The following is a 20,288-nucleotide window of genomic DNA, read 5'->3' on the forward strand; positions in this document are numbered from 1 at the left end:
AAATTATTCCCAAACTACAGGGCTGGTGCACGAGATTTGTACACTGGGGGGAGGGGGAGCCGAGCCCCTCAGCCTGGCCTGCGCCCTTTCACAGTCCGGGACCCCTGGGGATATCTGCCTGCCATCTTAGAGGGATTGGGCCTAAGCTGGCAGTCAGACATCCCTCTCGTAGTCCGGGACTCTCGCAGTCCAGGACCCCCCCACTCTTTACCACCTGCCTGCAGTGGAGGCGGGAGAGGCTCCCGCCAACGCTGCTGTGCTTACCAGCTGTGAGCCCGGCTTCTGGCTGAGCAGCACTCCCCCTGTGGGAGCGCACTGACGGCCAGGGGGCAGCTCCTGCATTGAGTGTCTGCCCCCTGGTGGTTAGTGCACATCATAGCGACCGGTCATTCTGCCGTTTGGTCGATTTGCATATTACACTTTTATTATATAGGATGATTGATGCCCTAGCTTTTTGGCTCAGTGGATAGAGTGTTGGCCTGTGGACTAAAGGGTTTTGGGTTCGATTCCTGGTCAGGGCACATGCCCAGGTTTGTGGGCTTGATCCCCAGTATGGGGTGTGCAGGAGGCAGGTGATCAATGATTCTCTCTCATCATTGATGTTTCTCTCCCTTCCTCTCTGAAATCAATCAATCAATCAATCAATTAATCAATCAACAAATGATTGTTAATTACTAGGTTAATCTTTATTTTTTGCTTGAGGCTTACTTTCTCTCTAATTGCTGTTTTATTCTCTGTCACACTGAGTTACTATTGACTGCCTTTTGACCTGATTGCACTGTTTGTGTATTAATTTCACTCTGTTCTTGCCTCCTCACCCCAGACACTGTAAATAGCAGTGGCACTACTTTGGCCTCCAGCTCACAGGAGGGCTCTGAAATCATGGGGGCAGACCCATTCCTATATATGGTCTGGGTGGGGATCCAGATGGCCTGAGTGTGCTCATCTGTAAGGAAACATTATAATCTGAATGAAAAGAGACTGAGAGTCCCTTTCAGAGGTTTGTGACCCTGACTGAAAAACTAGGTTCTGCCTTCTAGGATTAAAAAAAATTTAGAAATTTGAAAAGTACAGGGCAGTCCACAAAAGAAGAAAGTGGCCTGTCCTCCTGTGGGCCCTTCCTTTGTGCATCACCACTTCATTTGGTAAATTTGAAGGTTCAGGCAGAGTCCTGTGATTCCTGCTGGTCTCTGGCATGTCTGTGTTCTTTCACTGTGTATAGAGACAGTGTTGTAGGTAGGCGTTGGCTTTGAGTCGTTTTCCTTAATGGCAACGGGAAAACTTATTTTATTTTGCTGGATCTCTCTTATGACAGAGACATATGTGACTCTTGTAATGGTCTGTTCACACTAAAAAGAATGGGGCCGAGGGTCTTCCCAGCTGTTACTGCTGTGCTTCGGTACCTGCATTGGTTTCTCTGGTCTCTCCATGGTAAGGCTTCAAGGTGAACCAATCAACAGAAAATTATTCTTACTAAGTTTGGTGATAGCAGTGATTTTACTTATGGCAAATTGCAGCGATAGTTTGATTTCTAGATGTATATGTTTTATTCTTCTAATATCTTTTGCTAATATCTTTTGAAACTTACAGGAAAACAGTTTTGATAACCTTGATTTTGATTTGGATTTGATGGCGTGGGAGACAGGCATTTGGGACATCAACAACCAGTTCTGCACAGGTAATGATGTATTTCATTGGTAAAAACTTCAAATGGATTCATTTTATTTTGTAGTTTGGTAATAGTCAAAATGAGGTGGGGTTATTGGGCTACCTTGGTGGGTTAAAAAATTCCAGGGATTGTATATCCTACTCCTTGTATGGCTGTGCATACATAAAATTCTTGCTATTAACGTAGATCATAATTTCATAGTTATGTTTCAGTTACATACACAAGTAAAGAATTCATATCAGAAATATTAATTTTGACATATATAATCCTATCTAATAAAAGAGAAACATGGTAAATAGCTGTACCTCCGCTACCCTTCCCATTGGCTAATCAGGGCGATATGCAAATTAACTGCCAGCAAAGATGGCGGCCGGTAGCCAGGTAGCTTGAAGCGAACATGAGGCTTGCTTGCTTCAGTGACGGAGGACTCCAATGTTCCCTGCCTGCCGTTGCTGGCCTCTGAGCTTGCAATTTGAAACATGTTACAAATATCGAAGCTAAACAAAACCCCAGAAACCTGCTTTCAGCCAGCCGGGATCTCAGAGCTGGAGTTGAAACAGTGTTTCGAATATAGAACCCAAACAAACCAGATACCTGCTTTCAGCAGCCGTGGCCTAAGAGCTGGAGCCAAGCCTCAGAGCTAAAGCTGGCCCAGAATAAAAAAAATAAGAGAAAAAGGAGCGGTTGGGAGCTTCAGTCACCCACCAGCCTGAAAACAGCCCTCAGCCCCTCACCCAGACTGGCCAGGCACCCCAGTGGGGACCCCCACCCTGAAGGGGGTGTGACCAGCTGCAAACAGCCATCATCCCCTCATCCAGGCTGGCCAGGCACCCCAGCGGGGACCCCCACCCTGATCCAGGACACCCTTCAGGGCAGACCAGCCGGCCCCCACCCTTGCACCAGGCCTCTATCCTATATAGTAAAATGGTAATATGCCTCCCAGCACCGGGATCAGCGGAGCAGCGAGGCCTCCCTGCACCAGGATCAGCGTGACAGGGGCCAGTGCCCAAACCCCCTAATCGCCCTGTGGCTCTGTGTGTGACAGGGGGTGGGGCCACAACCTCCCTATCCGCCCTGCTCTGTTCGTGACAGGGGAAGGCACCCAACCCCCTGATCAGCCCTGCTCTGTGCCTGATAGGGGGGAGCTCCCCAACCCCCTGATCACCCTGCGGCTCTGTGTGTGACAGGGTGCGGCGCCCCAACCCCATGATCCGCCCTGCTCTGTGTGTGACAGGGGGTGGTGCCCCAACTCCCCTATCGGCCCTACTCTGTGAGTGACAGGGGGGAGCTCCTCAACCCCCTGATCGGCCCTGCTCTGTGCGTGACAGGGGGGAGCTCCCCAACCCCCTGATCGACCCTGCTCTGTGCGTGACATGGGGTGGCGCCCCAACCTCCCCATGGACCCTGCCTTGAGTGTGACAGGGGGCGGTGCCCCAACCCCCCAATCGGCCCTACCCTGAGCGTGACTGAGGGTGGCATCGCAACCTCCCGATCCACCCTGCTCTGTGCATGACAGGGGGCGGCGCCCTAACTCCCCAATCGGCCCTGCTCTGAGCCCGACCAGGGGCTGCACCTAGGGATTGGGCCTGCCCTCTGTCACCCGGGAGCAGGCCTAAGCCAGCAGGTCATTATCTCCCGAGGGGTCCCAGACTGTGAGAGGGCACAGGCTGGGCTGAGGGACACCCCCTCCCCACCGAGTGCACAAATTTTTGTGTGCCAGGCCTCTAGTCCTATATAATAAAAGGCGAATATGCAAATTTTCCCCTTGGGAGTTTGACCACTCGCTATGATGTGCACTGACCACTAGGGGGAAGCGCTGAATAAAGGAAGACCCTGGCTGGCAGCCAGGGGAAGGAAGGCCCGATCAGCCCTGATTGCTGGCCAGGCCTAGGGACCCTACCTATGGATGAATTTCACACACCAGGCCTCTAGTATCTCTGTAAGAGATTAACCTGAGAACCAGACAGACTTAGGGAGTCAAAGGAAAAATCTTGGGGTTACCAGAACTTAGGAACTTGGTATAGGGCCCATGCGCGTGGCTATGTACTCTGAGGAGAGGCACTACCTGGCTGGGGAGGGGAGCTCGGGTATGCAGGCAGGAGCTGGGGCCTGTGGCACGCTGCCACTTCAGTGAAGCTGATCAAGGATGAAAAGCCCTTTTCCCCTTCTGCCTGTCGGAACCCTTCTAGGGTCCCCACTGACATCCCTTACGGAAGCCAGCTGGGCCTGCATGAGTGATTTGCATCACAGACCACAGGAGGTGGACTTGGAGCTGGAGACAGAGGGTAGATAAGCAGCAGGTCCCCATGTAGACTGGAGTCCTCCCCTCCCCACACCTCCCTGTCCCTTCATTTTGTGTATTTGTGTATCTTGCTCAATGCCTGTCTTCCCTCAGAGCACGTGGGCTGCACAAGGCCAGTGTTCTGGTCACTATTATGTAATAGATGACCCTAAAATGTAGTGGCTTAAAACCACGGCTTTCAAACCTGGGGGTCAGGAGTTTGGACAGGCGCACCAGGAAGGGCTTCTGTGGTTCTGGATAAAGTCTCAGCTCCATGGTGCGCAGGCCTCAGCGGGAAGATTTGAAGGCTGGGCAGCTTGACATCTCAGGGTTAGAAGTCTCTTAAGGTTTCTTCACTCACTTGTCGGAGACCTTGTCTTGGAGATGAGGACTGCCCACTAGAGTGCCTACTTGTGGCCTTTCTCTGTGGCTTGCCTTCCTCACACATGCTATCTCATGGTTGTCTGACTTCAGAGGCTCAAGTGGGAGTGCCTGGCACACGAACAGGAATTCACACAGCACTATTGCTTAAGGAGCCCTGAGCCCACCTCGGTTCAGACGGAGGGGGAGCACGCTCACTGCTAGGTGGGGAGGTGGCAGGGTTTGCGTCCGAGTACAGGTAGACTGCTTTCTCATCTTGGAGTTTCACTCGATAATAAACTTTGGTGGCCTTAGCTTCCCCAGGTTTGAATTTTAAGAGTAAACTTTACCTTCCTTCTTGTTTACTTTATTGAGTTTTTACTTTGTGTTTTTTAGTTAAAGATATTAAGGCAGAACCTCAGCCGCTTTCTCCGGCCTCCTCCAGCGGCTCAGTGTCATCTCCGCAGTCAGTGGACTCCTGGTCTTCAACTCAGCATGTTCCCGTGAGTAGCAGTCTCTTGGCTGTAGTGCTGCCTGAACAGTGGTGTACAGGGGAGGCCGTTAACATTTCATAAGTGTGCTCATCATCTCTTCTGATCCTGAGGAAACTGAGTCTTGACGAAGGGCCTTGGGATCCTGAAAGCTGAGTTTCCCTGGTTTTGCCCTGGTTCATTTGTTCATTGCACTTTCCCAGGATTCAGGATTTTTCATTTATTGTTTACTGTCTTTCCTCCCTGCCACCTTCTCTCCTGGTTGGAACGGATATTCTTTGAAGACACAAAAGACTGAGATGGTTGCTTTATTTTTTTTTAATTTAAAAACTAGAGGCCTGGTGCACATGGGGGAGGGTGTGTCCCTGAGTCCAGCCTGCACCCTCTCCAATCTGGGACCCCTCTCACAATCCAGGACTGCTGGCTCCCTACTGCTCGCCTGCCTGCCTGCCTGCCTGCCTGCCTGCCTGATTGTCCCTAACCGCTTCTGCCTGCCAGCCTGATCACCCCCTAACTACTCCCCTGTCAGCCTGATCGACGCCTAACTGCTCCCCTGCTGGCCTGGTCACCCCTAACTGCCCCCCCCCGCCAGCCTGGTCCCCCCCAACTGCCCTCCTCTGCAGGCCTGGTCCCCCCCAACTGCCCTCCCCTGTAGGCCTGGTCCCCCCCAACTGCCCTCATCTGCTGGCCTGATCACCCACAACTGCCCTCCCCTGCTGGCCATCTTGTGCCCGCCATCTTGTGTTCACATGGGGGCGGCCATCATGTGTGTTGGAGTGATGATCAATTTGCATATTACCTCTTTATTATTTAGGATATATTTTTATTGATTTCCAAGAGGAAGGGAGAGGGAGAGAAAGAAACATCAATGATGAGAGAGAATCATTGATTGACTGCCTCCTGCATGCTCCCTACTGGGGATCGAGCCCACAAACCAGTCATGTGCCCTTGACTGGAATCGAACCCGGGACCCTTCAGTCCACAGGCCGAGGCTCTATCCACTGAGCCAAACTGGCCAGGGCAAGATGGTTGCTTTTGTAACTCTTCAGCCATGAACCTGGAATGAATGGTCTTCTTAGTTTAGCAATGCCTAGCCTGCCTTTGAAATGGCCAAGGTTTTTTTCTTTAATCCTGGGGAGGATATGTTTTTATTGATTTTAGAGAGAGAGCAAGGGGCCGGGAGAAAGAAAGAGAGAGAAAGAGAGAGAGAGAGAGAGAGAGAGAGAGAGAGAGAGAGAAACATCCATCAGTTGCCTCCTGTACACACCCTGATCGGTGATTGAACTCGAAACCTGGATATGTGCCCTGACCGGGAATCAAATCCTTGACCTTTTGGTGTAGGGGACAATACTTCAACCTGCTGAGCCACCCAGGCAGGGCATCAGATGACTGAGATTTTTACAGAAGTCTGGCAGCTCCTTAAAAATGATTGTGCTCTCCATCCAGATAAAAGCTCTGAGGCCAGGAAAAGGAAGTACCAAAGGATTTAGATACTTTTTGAAGTGAGGAAAAGGAAAATATAACAAGAAAAGTTCAAATGAATATTTCTGGCCATTATATCTGGCAGGCTCTGTATCTCGTCATTTATGAAACCTTGATGATTCCGGGGACTTCATGTCTCCAGGATTCATCTTCTTGGCCCTGCCAGGCCATCAGCATCTCACCTGCATCAAGTCAATAGGATTGTAACTGGTCTCTCTGCCCCCTGCTCCCCAAACCTTCATAACAGAGGAATCTTCAAAGAAATCTTTCAAAATCACACATTTGATTGTGTCAGTCCTTTGCTAAAACCTTTGTGTGACTTCTAACCCTTCTGAGGGTGAAATTCACATTCCCCATGTGCTGGGCCCTCATGCCTGGCCCGACTTCCCTCCCAGCCTTGTTTCTCACAGAGTCTCCCACCTGCACACCCTCTTGCTTAGCCCTGTGAGCGTTCCTAAGGGAGAGCTGTATTTTGTTGTTGTTCTTGCAGTGTCGGTGGACAGTGTTGCTTTATCTGAGTGTCTTAGTACTTAATCTAGAAAGGTTCTGATACATCACACCTTTGCCTAGGAGTTGTCTTGAAGTATTTCTGTTTCTGTGTGGGTCTTGCCTCTCTTTCTAAATGATTTTCTGCTCAAGGATTGTGTTCTTCTGTGTGATTTGTGTTTGATTTCGCTACAGGAGGAGGAGCTGGATTTGTCTCCCGCCTCCCAGATGTCTCCCCTCTCCCTCTATGGAGAAAGTGCCAATCGTCCTTGCTCAGCTGAGCCACCGAAAGAAGACAAGCCCCTCCCGGGTCCCAGGAGCAAACCTGGTATTATTCCCTCTCGATGAGCTGCCGTGCTCTCGCCTGAGCTCAGGTCCCACTTGCAGAGGAACCGCGGGAGGGAGCGTGTGGTTTGTCCTGAGGACCGAGGGGGAGAGGACAGGGAAGGAGCCCTCTTCTTGGTGGTCTCAGTCCCTAGAGGCAAAAGAGACTTACAGTAGTCTCAGCCCCTCACCTCCGCTTGGGGCTGGATGTGAGGGCCGTGGGGCGACATCTGTGACCTCGTTGCCTGCAGGTCATGGTCGGGGGTTTTATATGCATCTCACAGTGCTGCACCCCTCCACCCAGAGCTGAGCTGTCCGAAAGAGGACCGCATTTCTCCATGGGATGAGCGAGCCCGGACCTCTTGGACAGCATGGCGACTGCATGTAGTGACCCTGGCTTGCCCGTTTGGAAGTTGCTAGGAGATAGACTAACAGTTCTCGCTACAAGAAACATAACTTGTCCCTGTATGTTGGCAGATGTTACTGGACTTACTGTAATGATCACTTGGTGCTACAGATATTATATTGAATCATTATGTTGTACACTTGAAACAAATATACATTAAATGTCAATTATTCCTCAATGTAAGGAAGGTAGTCCTCAGATTAAGGACTTTTCTTCAGTTCATTAGGGTATGGAGTAGCTATACTTAAACTGTTACTCAGAGGTCATAAGCTCAAGATAACCGACTGTAGAGGTCAGAGTGTAGAGAAAGGTGTATAATAGAACCTGTTTTCTGAGATTTGCTTGTCTTCATATTGATTTGTGGTTTGGTTTTTCTCCAGAAAATGGACTGACTCCAAAGAAAAAACTTCAGATGAATTCCAAACCTTCAATTCAGCCCAAGCCCTTATTGCTCCCAGCAGCACCCAAGACTCAAACAAACCCCTGCGTTCCTGCGAAAGCCATCGTTATTCAGGCGCTGCCCACGCTGGTGCCAGTGGCCAAGCAGCCGGTTATCAGGATACACCCCGCACCCCCTGAAGGTACAGGTGCAGCTCGAGCTGTGCGGGACTAACTGGCAGCCACAGGCTCACGCCACATGGCGTTTAACTCGGGTGGTCGCCTCCCAGCACCTGCCGTGTGTTGGGAATTGGCCTTGGTTCTAGGATGCTGCCGAGGACTAACATGTGGTTCCTGTCCCAGCAGGGGAGGCAGCTGTCTAGATCAGCATATCCCCTATGTCTTTTCTCACAGTTTTCATTATAAGGGCTTGTGGTTTCTGGAGCCACTCGTAATGAAGAACAAAATCTGCGAAACTTCTTTGGTGACATTTTATCCTTAGACTTTTGTGTCTGTGTACTTCTGTTTTAATGCGAGGTCAGTATTGAGACAACAGGGCGCGTCTCAGGTCTAGTGTGTGTGTTTTGGCAACAGAATCAGGCTCTTACTCTCTGAGGCGTGAGCTTGGCCTGGAGCAGCTTTGGGGGTCCTGACTTCTGTCTTCGGAGTTAAGACTGTGTGTGTTTCTACATTTCGCCCACCAGGTGGCCACACATACTGGATTCTCTAAGAACCGAGCTGAAGTCAGTATTGAAAGATGATTGAGGCTTTGGTACTGTTGAGCCTTAGGAATCATCGGCCCTTCCTGTCACCCTGGAAGGTGACTCATCATCACCCTCATGCCCATACGTGTCCACACGAGTCCAGGACACCTATGCAGGGTCTTTCCTGGGTTTAGCTGTGGACTCCCAGGAGGACGAGGTGTCAATGGGGTACGAGTTGTCAATAAACACAATGTTGCATTTGCTTTTATGGCTGCATTTCCAGCGATTGCTTATTAGCTCATTTCTTTGGACTCTGGTTTTAATGAGCGCGAGGTCAAAAATTTGATTCTCTGTTCTGTTCCTCGGTCGTAGACAGTATGACATCGATATAAAGCAGAGCTAGGTGAGAGGCTGGAGGGGCACAAGCAAACCGGAAGTGCCTGCCCTCTCGGTGCAGGGTCCAAACTGCTGCCTCTTCATGTGGGAAGTGGCATTCCTGTGGGATAGGTGTTCTTGTGGTCTGAATGACGGTAAGCGTTTGTGAGCTCCGTGGCATAAAGTGCAAGATTTAGTGTATCTCCATATGTGAACCTTCATAGGGATACTGCAGTCTCCAAACCTTCCTCAGGGCCTCCAAAGGACTGTCTTCCCAAAGGCTAAGAATTTATTCATTTTTTTAATTTTTATTTTTTTTGATTAATTAAATCTTTATTGTTCAGATTATTACAGTTGTTCCTCTTTTTTCCCCCCATAACTCCCCTCCACCCAGTTCCCACCCACTGTCCTCATCCATAGGTGCACGATTGTTGTCCAGTCTCTTTCCACATCCCCCTAACCCCTTCCCCCCCAAGAATAGTCAGTCCACTCCCTTTCTATGCCCCTGATTCTATTATAATCACCAGTTCATTCTGTTCATCAGATTATTCACTTGATTTTCAGATTCACTTGTTGATAGATGTGTATTTGTTGTTCATAATTTGTATCTTTACCTTTTTCTTCTTCTTCCTCTTCTTAAAGGATACCTTTCAGCATTTCATATAATACTGGTTTGGTGGTGATGAACTCCTTTAGCTTTTTCTTATCTGTGAAGCTCTTTATCTGACCTTCAATTCTGAATGATAGCTTTGCTGGATAAAGTAATCTTGGTTGTAGGTTCTTGGCATTCATCACTTTGAATATTTCTTGCCACTCCCTTCTGGCCTGCATAGTTTCTGTTGAGAAATCAGCTGACAGTCGTATGGGTGCTCCCTTGTAGGTAACTGAGTTTCTTTCTCTTGCTGCTTTTAAGATTCTCTCTTTGTCTTTTGCTCTTGGCATTTTAATTATGATGTGTCTTGGTGTGATCCTCTTTGGATTCCTTTTGTTTGGGGTTCTCTGCGCTTCCTGGACTTGTAAGTCTATTTCTCTCACCAGGTAGGGGAAGTTTTCTGTCATTATTTCTTCAAACAAGTTTTCAATATCTTGCTCTCTCTCTTCTTCTGGCACCCCGATAATTCGGATGTTGGTACGCTTGAAGCTGTCCCAGAGGCTCCTTACACTATCTTCATATTTTTGGATTCTTTTTTCATTTTGCTTTTCCGGTTGGGTGTTTTTTGCTTCTTCGTATTTCAAATCGTTGACTTGATTCTTGCGATCCTCTAGTCTGCTGTTGGGAGTCTGTATAATATTCTTTATTTCAGTCAGTGTATGCTTAATTTCTAGTTGGTCCTTTATCACAACCTCGAGGGTCTCATTAGATTTCTTGTAGGTCTCATTAAGTTTATTGGCAGTTTCTAGAAAATTCTTGAAAAACCTTAAAAGTGTGGTTTTGAACTCTATATCCGGTCGTTTGCTTTCCTCCATTTCTGTCATTTGTGTCCTTTTTCTTTGTCTCCGCATTTTTTATGCTTCCCTGTGTTGATAAAGTGGTTTTCTGTGCTAAGTGTCCTCTAGGGCCCAGTGGCTCAGCCTCCCCAATTACCTGAGGAGGACACTCTTGGTGCACCCCCTTGTGGTCTTTGTGCACAGTCTTGTTGTAGTTAAGCCTTGATTGTTGTAGGTATCACTGGGAGGGATTGACCTCCAGGCCAATTGGCTGTGAGAATCAGCTGTGTCTGCAGTGGGAGAACTTCTGTGTTGGAGACACCCCTGTGGGGCAAGACTTGCTTCAATGGGGCTTTGGTGCTCACTGAGTCTGCTCCCTGAGTGTGTCCTTTATGGTTCCACGGAGCTGCAAACTGGATGGTCCCACTCTGACCTCTGGGTGGCTCCTGGCTCCTGGATCTCTAGGGAGGTGCTGATCTAGCCTCTGCCTTAAGCTATCCAGCAAAAGCCTCCCTGCAGAGCTTGGGCGGGGCGGGTCCCACGGGATCAACAGGGCGGGCCTAGCAGTTATGGCTGCTCTCAGAGGCTCTGCTTCTCAGTGTCTGGGCAATTGCTGCATGCCCCTCTGAGAGAAAGCTGCCCTAGAGTTCCGACCGATGCTAGACAGTCCCGCTTCTCCCGTATGAGTCTGGGTCCCCAGAGACTCTCCCGGAACTGGAGCTCAGAGCCTGAGACTCCCTTCCAATTGAAAATGACAATTGTGCCCTCAGCTGCCAGCCCTCTCTGCATGCACCTCCGCACCTTAGTGTTTTACTTCCGCACTGCGCCTCCTCTGAGTCTCGATATGCTTTTCTCTTTCCTTCTAGTTGTAGAACTTCCACTCAGCCAGCCTTCCTGTGGTTCTGGATGATGTCCGTTCCGTCTTTTAGTTGTATTTTTGAAGTGGTTGTTCGAGGCAGCAAACTCCGGTGTTTACCTATGCCGCCATCTTGGTTTCTCCCCCCAAAGGCTAAGAATTTAAACTTGTGAAGAACCTCATTGTAGTCCATAAGCAGTTAGAGCACATATAAAAAGTAAAAGTCTAACATGACCAGGGTTTAGTGTATAAAGCAAGGGCTAGTCTAAGGGCTTGTTCTTCGTAGACCATTGGCTGTTTAAAGGTAGTAGGTCTTACCTGTAGCAAGAAGACACTGTGTTCTTTTCCGGACTGTGTTTCAGTGTCAGAAACTGGAGTCCTGCATCCCTAGAACTCCAGAGCTTTCCCAGGTTCTGCAGGTGGTGCTTGTTCTGGGGGCATGTGCTGATCGGGCCCTTGTCTGCTCTCCCAGTGGGTCCAGAGAGGCGTCATTGTCATGCACAGATTGCAGTGTCTGCCTCCCATTTATTCGGGAATGGGGAGGGAGGAAGAGGGGATACAGGAGAAGCGTTTCATGGTGATGATGTGAGCTTCCGTGATCAACATCTTACCATTGGACACAGGAAGGAATTCTTGGAGGATCAAGTTGGGATTCTCCAGTCTGGCATGTAAGGCCCGTCTTGGTTTGGCCCCGTTTAATTTTCGCTTTTTGTATTATAGCAGCCTCCTCTTCTACAAACCCTCTTCTACCCAACCCATCTGGCCATTGTCCCTAAATTGTTTTTCCCAGTTTCTTGGCTCATACCATTCTCTCTACCTTGAACAGCTTTTGCCACTTCCACACTTAAGTCCTCTGCGTCCATTAAGGTTGTGTGAGCTCTGTGGGTGAGAGGTGCTGGAGACCTGGATTTGCCTTGGACGTGGCGAGGGGGGTGGAATCCCAGAGCTTGGGAATTGGACGATGTGGAAGGGAACAGGAACAGAAAGGACGGTGTCCCGTCATGGGCTTTCTCGGTAGAAGATTGTGCGGACCATTGGGATGGGGTAGAGGTGGGTACCTGCTCAGGTCACTCTGCTGGCGACAGGCAGCATCAGCCTGGAGCTTGGTGGCTGGCTCAGAGTCCGGGCCTTCAGCAAGGCTCTGCATTGCCTCTGGGAGGATGCTGAGCTGTGGCCACTGCGCTCAGGAGGTGAGAGTTAGCAAGTTTATGTAAACAATCAAATAACAGCAACTGTGAGAACTAGTGGATGATGATACATGCAGTGCCCTGGTGGATGTTCATAAAAATAATGGCTGACGTGTAGGTTTCCAGTCTGTGCCAGACACTGATCTGAGTGCTTAAGTGTGTTCGCTTATTGACTCCTTCTATCCCAGTGATGGCGAACCTTCTGAGCTCGGCGTGTCAGCATTTTGAAAAACCCTAACTTAACTCTGGTGCCTTGTCACATATAGAAATTTTTTGATATTTGCAACCATAGTAAAACAAAGACTTGTATTTTTGATATTTATTTTATATGTTTAAATGCCATTTAACAAAGAAAAATCAACCAAAAAAAATGAGTTCACGTGTCACCTCTGACACGCGTGTCATGGGTTCGCCATCACTGTTCTATCCCCTCTGAGGAGCGTGCTGTTGTCCTGTCTCTGTACAGCTGGAAAGTCAGGGCAGAGCGTTTACCCAGAGTCACATGGTGCTGCTAGGCGTGCGGTGAATGTTTCCTACATCGTTTGAAATCTTTGCAGACAGTTGGAAAGGAGGAACTGCCACTGAGCAGAGTCACGCCTAGCGGCGTCCCACCGCGGGGACTTGCAGGTAACCCCTGAGGGGAGGTTGAGCTGCCAAAGGGGATGACCAGCGGGGGGTACGCCCGCCTTAGGAACAGTGGTGACTACCTTCAGCTGCTACCTCTTTAGGCCCCAGACAGCCGTGTGGGTCTGGTGAGCATGTCTGTGACTAGTGAGCTACCATGAGAGTTTTTAGTGTTTTCTGAAGCCCACTGTATAGAAACGTAGTTGTTTCTCCCCGTTCTGTCTTGATCCTTGACTTAGATGCTGGCTGATTTGAGGGTAGCTGGGCACTGTGGTTAAAGGGCCTGATGTGCACTGTGGAGAAAAGGAGGCAGTGAGGCTGGCAGGACTTGGAGCCATGTGGCCCCAGACCTGGAGGGGCTGCCTGGCCGGCCCCTGGCTGCAGCTGTCAGCAAGGAGACAGCGATAGCTCCACAGAGAGGACGGTGTGGGCTGCTTTTCTGCATGCGTTTAGAGCAGTGGTTCTCAACCTTCCTACTGCTGCGACCCTTTAATACAGTTCCTCATGTTGTGGTGACCCCCAGTTTCATTGTTACAAATTGAACATAATTAAAGCATAGTGATTAATCACAAAAACAATATGTAATTATATATGTGTTTTCCGATGGTCTTAGGCGACCCCAAAGGGGTCGCGACCCACAGGTTGAGAACCGCTGGTTTAGAGAACTAGGACAAGCCCTACCCCTGTGAGTGAGCCGAAGGAGGCCTGTCTGAAAGGACTCTGTTCTCCATGGTGACCACGCCCTGAGTTTTTGGGGTCTTTTCAGTGTAAGTTTTAAACCGAGAAGACTTAGCATGTGCTCCTGACATGCCCTGTGGAAGGACTGGTGAGAGTCCGTGGTCTCCCCGTAGACCGGGACCCTGGGGCGGCAGGAGGAGCGAAGTCGAGGCGGCCACCGCGTGCTCAGCCTGCGCTGGGATGCAGGCGGCGCTTTGTCTCCTGAGTCTCCGTGCCGCTGGCTTCAGGTTTGTGGCTGCCCTTCCGGTTAATGAGCTGAGACCCATTTAAACTCGCTGCTAAGTTCTTACTGGGCTTTCCTCATCACGCATTTGCCAATCCAAAGAAATGGAAAGGACAGTCGTGACCGTGGGGGCCGTACTGTGGGGGATGTGGTGTCTGTGATGGGAGGCAGGGCGGCTGGGTTCCGGGCGGGGCCCGTGTGAGGCTGCCTTGTGATGAGCATGACTCTTCATCCTGCCAGATTGACTAATTTTTTAGGAAGTGTTATTAAAATGCCTAACACTTGGTCATATGCTATTTTATTTATTAATTATTCTTATTTGCATATTTGGCCTAATTGTATTTATGTCAGCTTATGAGTCATTTCCTTGTTTTATGTTTTTATTTCATAAAAGAAGCTATTCCAGGGGAAAATAAGATAAAAATCTTTAGTGATCATTTATGCTTAAGTAAATTATACATATTACAAATGTTAGAAATTATTCTTAGATGTGTTTTACTAATTTATCTGGGACAAAATGCTATTAAATCCTGCTACTTTTAGCATGCTTTCTGAGGCCATCTGAAACTATACTTTGTATAGAAGTGATTTTCTTTCTTTAAGCAAAGACAGATGTTCTTAACAACCAGGTGTTCTGAAGCATGGCACAGATTTTTAGTTTTCCTCCTTGGAAATGTGGTGCTGACTTTTGCAGGCTCCTGTTACACTGTCTGACATGGTAACGCTTCCCCTTAAAGGCAATTAGGCATGCACCTGACATTTTGGTTGCTGGTCGCTGCAGGGCCTTTATTTTGCTAGGTGGGCGCCAGCAGCTGCGGCTGTTAGGCGAGGCCTGAGCACCTAATAAATGGGCCAGCTCGGAAAGAAGCGCCAGCAGCCAGGGAAGCTGTACGAGCCATGTTAGGTGCTGCAAGTCCTCTTTAGGCTGTTGATCCTGATTCTGCTCAGATTAGCATCGTTTTAACCATTTGTACGCCATAAGCATCTATAGACACAGCGGCGGACCTTTTTGAACTCAATTCAAAATATCGTGGCACTTAACTAGTTAAGATAATGCTAACTGTGAAGATTAAGAAAAGATTTGTAGGGGAAAGGAAGTGATCTACAGACTATTTCACTTTTTTATCTATCTATCTATCTATCTATCTGTCTATCTATCTATTTATTATAAGCCAGAGTTTATTTCTATTTAAAACAATGCGTACAGGGGTCCAAAGGCCAAAAGATATTTGGGTTTAATAGAAGTGATAGTCTAGTGCCTGCTGCCCACGCCTCCATTTCACACTCGATATTTCTGCGCCCCTGAGTGTTTCTAAGGTTTGATAATTCTAAGGCGAACGGTGAATCTTCTGAGTTTTGGCAAGCTTCATAGAAAATGAACATTACAACAATAACAGCAAAAACAACTCCAGAAACAGCCATTATCATTGCAAGAGAAAAAGGTATATAACTCGATAAGAAAGCTTCCATAGAAATTCCCAGTAGGAGAATGCTTAATCCAATATTTAAAAATGAGATATGTTTGTAAAAATCCTGGGGAAACCATCCCTGCCGTATTCTCAGCAACCAGCTCCTCTGGTTGGAAGCTTGAGAAAACGGGATCATGATGAGTCTTATCTGGTATTAAATGCAGCTCTTGGACAATGGAAACCAGCAAACACCCTTCAAGATGAAAATCTATTTCACTTTTTAATTTTTTTTTATTTTTAAAAATTTATCTTTATTGCTGAAAGTGTTACAGAAGTCCCCCTGTTCCCCCGTGGACTCCCTCCACCCCACCTCCATCTACAGACTATTTTAAATTACAGATTTATATTTCCTGTGTTTGTTGGCTAAGAATTCATCTCAAATGGTTTTAATATTTTTGATATTTGTAGCCCTGTGTTTATCCAAGCATTGAATTAATGAATCTCTGTTTATTATATATGTAGTTTTTGGTGGTTGTATTTCTAAAACTCATACATTTGAAATATGGTCTGTGTGTGTCAGTATAAAAGTTTTTTTTAAATTTATAATACGAAAAATCCTTTTAGCACTAATACATTTCAGGGGTTAGTACTTAGGGAAATCTGTGTATAACTTAGCAAACTTGATATGTATGTAGTTGAGGAAAAATACATGGGATTATACTGTTAATGGGAACCTGAAAGGGAAGGAATCTAGCTGGGCGCATTAAAACAGGACACGGGAAGGCACACGTGTGTGCTGCTGCTGCCTGTGCTCGATCGGTGGTTTCACATTCCTCAGTGTGAGCTCACCTCTCACTCTACCTGCAGATCAGACCTCTGTGCTGAACAGCTCTCCCTGCCACACAGTGCTATGCCCTCTGACCCCTGTCTTTTCTCTCCACCAGGTCAGACCGTGGTGCTGTCTCAACCTGCCCTGGTACAGCTGCAGGCGTCCGGGGTCCTGCCCTCTCCGCAGCCTGTCCTGGCGGTCAGTGGGGGAGCCACACCGCTCCCTAATCACGTGGTCAGTGTGGTACCAACCCCTGTGGCCAGTAGCCCAGTAAATGGAAAACTTTCTGTGGCTAAACCTGCCCTGCAGAGTACTGTGAGAAGTGTGGGTTCAGACGTAAGTTTTGACACTTCGTGCTTTTTTAATGCCTGATTTAAAAACAAGGACAAAGCACATTTTTGTTTTTGTTTTTTAAAGTTTGTGTCAGTGTGCTGAAATTGCACCTCCAATCTGTAGTGGAAAGTTAGGGTGGGGTTTGTGGTGTGAGAATCTACAGGAAGGTTTAATCAGGTCTGCAGAGTCTGATAAGTGCGCGTGCCTTCCTCCTCTGCCTCCTGAGCCCTCTAGTATTCACACAGTCTCTGATAGTTCCTGATAGACGTGCGTTTGGCAAATCCGAATCTAGTCTGTAGACTAGTTCTTAATCGGTGTATTTAGCATTGCTCTTGACTTATAGAAGGGTTTTCAGCTCTGCATATAAATGGCTTGCTACTCTGGGGATTCTGTCCCTTCATGATTACTTGATAGTTTCCCATCTTTACAAACCTTCAAATTTCCTAGCATGTTGTAGAAATTTTTTATGCTTTATAAATCACAGAAAGTGTCCTAAAATCCGCCACTCCCTAAAACCAGTTATAGCACTTACTGGCTAATTCTTGCCTTCTTTAAAAGTGAATAAAATACCTCATGTCATGTATTAAACAGTAGTTGAAAGCTTAATGAAAGTTAAAGTCAAATGATCAGGCCAACAGTAGATTCTCTAAAATTGTGATTGGGAAAGGGAATCCCATATGTTCTCTCAAATAAAAGTGGGCATTGCCCTGGCAGGCATGGCTCAGTTGGTTGAGCATCATCTTGTGCACCAAAAGGTTGCCAGTTTGACTCCCGGTCAGGGCACATGTCCGGGTTGCAGGATTGATTTCCTGTAGGGGATGTGCAGGAGGCAGCCGATCGATGTTTGCTCTCACATCGATGTTTCTCTCTCTCTCTCCCTCTCCCTTCCTCTCGCTAAAACTCAATAAACTATTAAAAAAAAGGGGGGTATCAATGGTTGTTAATATTGCTACTTCACCTTTCTTAGGAGTTGCAAAGGTATTTAAAATCCTGTGAATTTTGTAGGGTTGTTTATCAGCTACTGGTGCTCTGTCTGCCAGAATGTAACAAGCATGTCAGTAGCCCATGTAGGTGTGAAATTGCTCCACTATTGCATAAACACCAGCAGTAACCTCAGTCAGAGTGTAGTGGCGATCGATCGAAGGGACGGGAGGCGGGGAGTGGAGGCCCTCCGGCAGTTCCCATCCCCTGTCGGGCACTGTGGCAGCGTGCCAAGGCGCAGGGAGGAGCGTGAGTGTCTGGAGCAGGCGTGGGTGGGACGAACTAGACCTGACTGTGTAAGTTTATGTTGAGGACTGGGAGAGTGAGAGCATGCTGCTCTGGCACAGCAGGCAGCAGCACGAGTGTGCGCTTCAGGGGGAGATGGAAGGGCAGGTGCGGGGAGGAGCACAGGCGGGAGGAGAGAAGACGGGCAAATGCGATAAGCTGGGTGCGCAATCTTTCTCTGAGTGTTTGGGGAAATTTCTACAATAAGTAAATAAACAATAACAAAAATCAAAATATTTCATGCATACATACATATATATAAATACATATCTGTGACTATATATATATTTATATATTTTTTTGTTAATACTCACCTGAGAATATTTTTTCTATTGTTTTTTTCAGAGAGAGTGGAAGTGAGGGAGGGTGGGGGAGAGAGAGAGAAAAAAATATCGATGTGAGAGAGACACATCGACTGATTGCCTTCCACATGCACCCCAGTCAGGGGCTGGACGCTAACCCACAACTTAGGTATGTGCCCTTAACTGGGAATTGAACCCAAGACCCTTTGGTGTGTGGGCTGATGCTCTAACCATTGAGTACACTGGCCATGGCTGTTCCTTGTTATTTTAATTAAAAATTTGTACAACCAATGGAAAAAAAAGAATGTTCTTTTCACAAGAGACTGTGGAGGGTAAAAATGATGAAAGATTAAAAAAAATGATCCCTTCAAATTTTCTTTCATTTATGAGTTTGAATGTTTCCCTGTAATACTTCCAAATGGAACCAGCAACAGAAAATGTTCACAGTTTTTTAATAATGTTAGGACTTTTAAAATATTTATTATGAAACATTTTATTTTTTTTTACATATTTTATTGATTTTTTTACAGAGAGGAAGGTAGAGAGAGAGAGAGTTAGAAACATCGATGAGAGAGAAACATCGATCAGCTGCCTCCTGCACATCTCCCACTGGGGATGTGCCCGCAACCCAGGTACATGCCCTTGACCGGAATCGAACCTGGGACCTTTCAGTCCGCAGGCCGACGCTCTATCCACTGAGCCAAACTGGTTTCGGCAACATTTTAGACATGAAAAAGTAATGACTATTAGAACTTTAACCATAGATCAGCAATATGTCACAGTTGTTAGACACATGATGTAACCTTAGTGTGCCTTCATGGAATTGTAGCAGCCGATCAAGGGTAGGCTAGTGGGTTAGCCAGGTGGAGAGGAGTCTAGAAATGCTTCCCAGGAAGAGAATGGTTAGGGTGGGCGTGACTCAGCGAACTGAGGGAGAGGCTGACTTGTCCTGTGCCAAGTGGACTCCTGGCACAGGTGCGGGGCGGGGCCAGGGAGCTTCCCTCTAACCCTCAGAGGCTTTCACCCAGTCCTTGTACGTGCTGTCTGAACCACGAGCACTGCAATGTGCTGCTGGCCCCTTTGTGGTCTCAGCACTTCTGTGGATTGTCTGTTGGTCTGTTAGCCCAACATCCGTTACTAGTATAGGTTCTTGGTATGAAAGACGCGTCTCCCACTTCCGTGCTGCGTGAGTGCTGTGAGCGTGCGCATAGGGCACGAGGTGTTGGGGACATGGCAGAGGAGAAAGTGCAGAACCAAGGACTGTCTTTTTAGCATATTTATTGGCTAGCATTCTTACTGCTTTCCAAATTTACAGTTGACAATATTGCAAGGAAAGCTTCAAGTACTGTGTCCAATGCAACAGACACAGACGATGGGAATGAATTTCCTGGTCAACCTGCATTGAGGATTTTGTGCTTATTTTTCCATGGCCAGCACATCAGGGAGTGAGCCGAGCCTCTTCAGGGTGAGTTTGCTGGTAGAGGTTTTGACTTAATGTTTATTTTAAGTAAAGAAACATCAGTCTGACCCATCAGCTGGCCAAGCCACTCAGGAACCCAGAGTGAACCCTGCCCTGGGCCACCTCGCCGCTGCCCGTGTCTGCTGATGGAGTCCTGCTCAGTCAGGAACACTTGGGCCAGTGTAAATTCCTGGTTTAAAAATGGCCAAAGAGAAAAATTTTCATTATGTGCTTCTTATGCTTTTAAACAATAAAGGTAGTGAAAGAACGGAAGAAAGAAAGAAAGAAAGAAAGAAAGAAAGGAAGAAAGGAAGAGAAAGTCAGTTTTTTGTGACTTTGTAATGCTGGCACAGCCCTTTTTCCTACCTTTGTTGTTCTCTTGTTGGCCGGCTTCGTGCTGGGCCGCTGCTGCCCGGGTGCGTGCCTGGCGCTCCATGCTCTGCAGGCCGCACCATGCTCTGCAGGCCGCACCGACTGCACATTGTCTCTGTGACCGCTGCCTGGTTCAAATTATCTCTCTCTCTTCTTGCCTTTTGCTGGTAAATGTGTTCTGTTTAAGTCTGGAAACCTCACCTAAGTTTTCAGGAAATATGGTTTTCTTTTGGCTCCGATCCTGATGGAAAAAGTGAGCACGTCCTTGTCTCAGAGTGGGAGCTCTCACGCACGCCCCGAGCCAGG

The 20,288-nt window shown here is 47.8% G+C and overlaps 1 protein-coding gene across 3 annotated transcripts in view; it reads left to right on the forward strand.

Annotated features, from left to right (window-relative positions):
- Positions 1 to 20,288, forward strand: part of ATF6 (activating transcription factor 6) — a 143,535-nt gene that overhangs the window by 18,051 nt on the left and 105,196 nt on the right. For 2 of the 3 annotated variants that reach the window (XM_036342270.1, XM_036342272.1), the window contains exons 4-8: positions 1,591 to 1,678; positions 4,707 to 4,813; positions 6,965 to 7,097; positions 7,880 to 8,080; positions 16,366 to 16,586. In XM_036342270.1, the coding sequence (XP_036198163.1) occupies positions 1,591 to 1,678; positions 4,707 to 4,813; positions 6,965 to 7,097; positions 7,880 to 8,080; positions 16,366 to 16,586 (750 nt within the window). Of the gene's footprint in view, positions 1 to 1,315; positions 1,432 to 1,590; positions 1,679 to 4,706; positions 4,814 to 6,964; positions 7,098 to 7,879; positions 8,081 to 16,365; positions 16,587 to 20,288 lie in introns of all 3 variants that reach the window. The other variant, XM_036342273.1, reaches the window with a different exon arrangement.

This window comes from Myotis myotis, unplaced genomic scaffold, assembly GCF_014108235.1.
Source record: "Myotis myotis isolate mMyoMyo1 unplaced genomic scaffold, mMyoMyo1.p scaffold_m19_p_18, whole genome shotgun sequence".
Lineage (NCBI taxonomy): Eukaryota > Metazoa > Chordata > Mammalia > Chiroptera > Vespertilionidae > Myotis > Myotis myotis.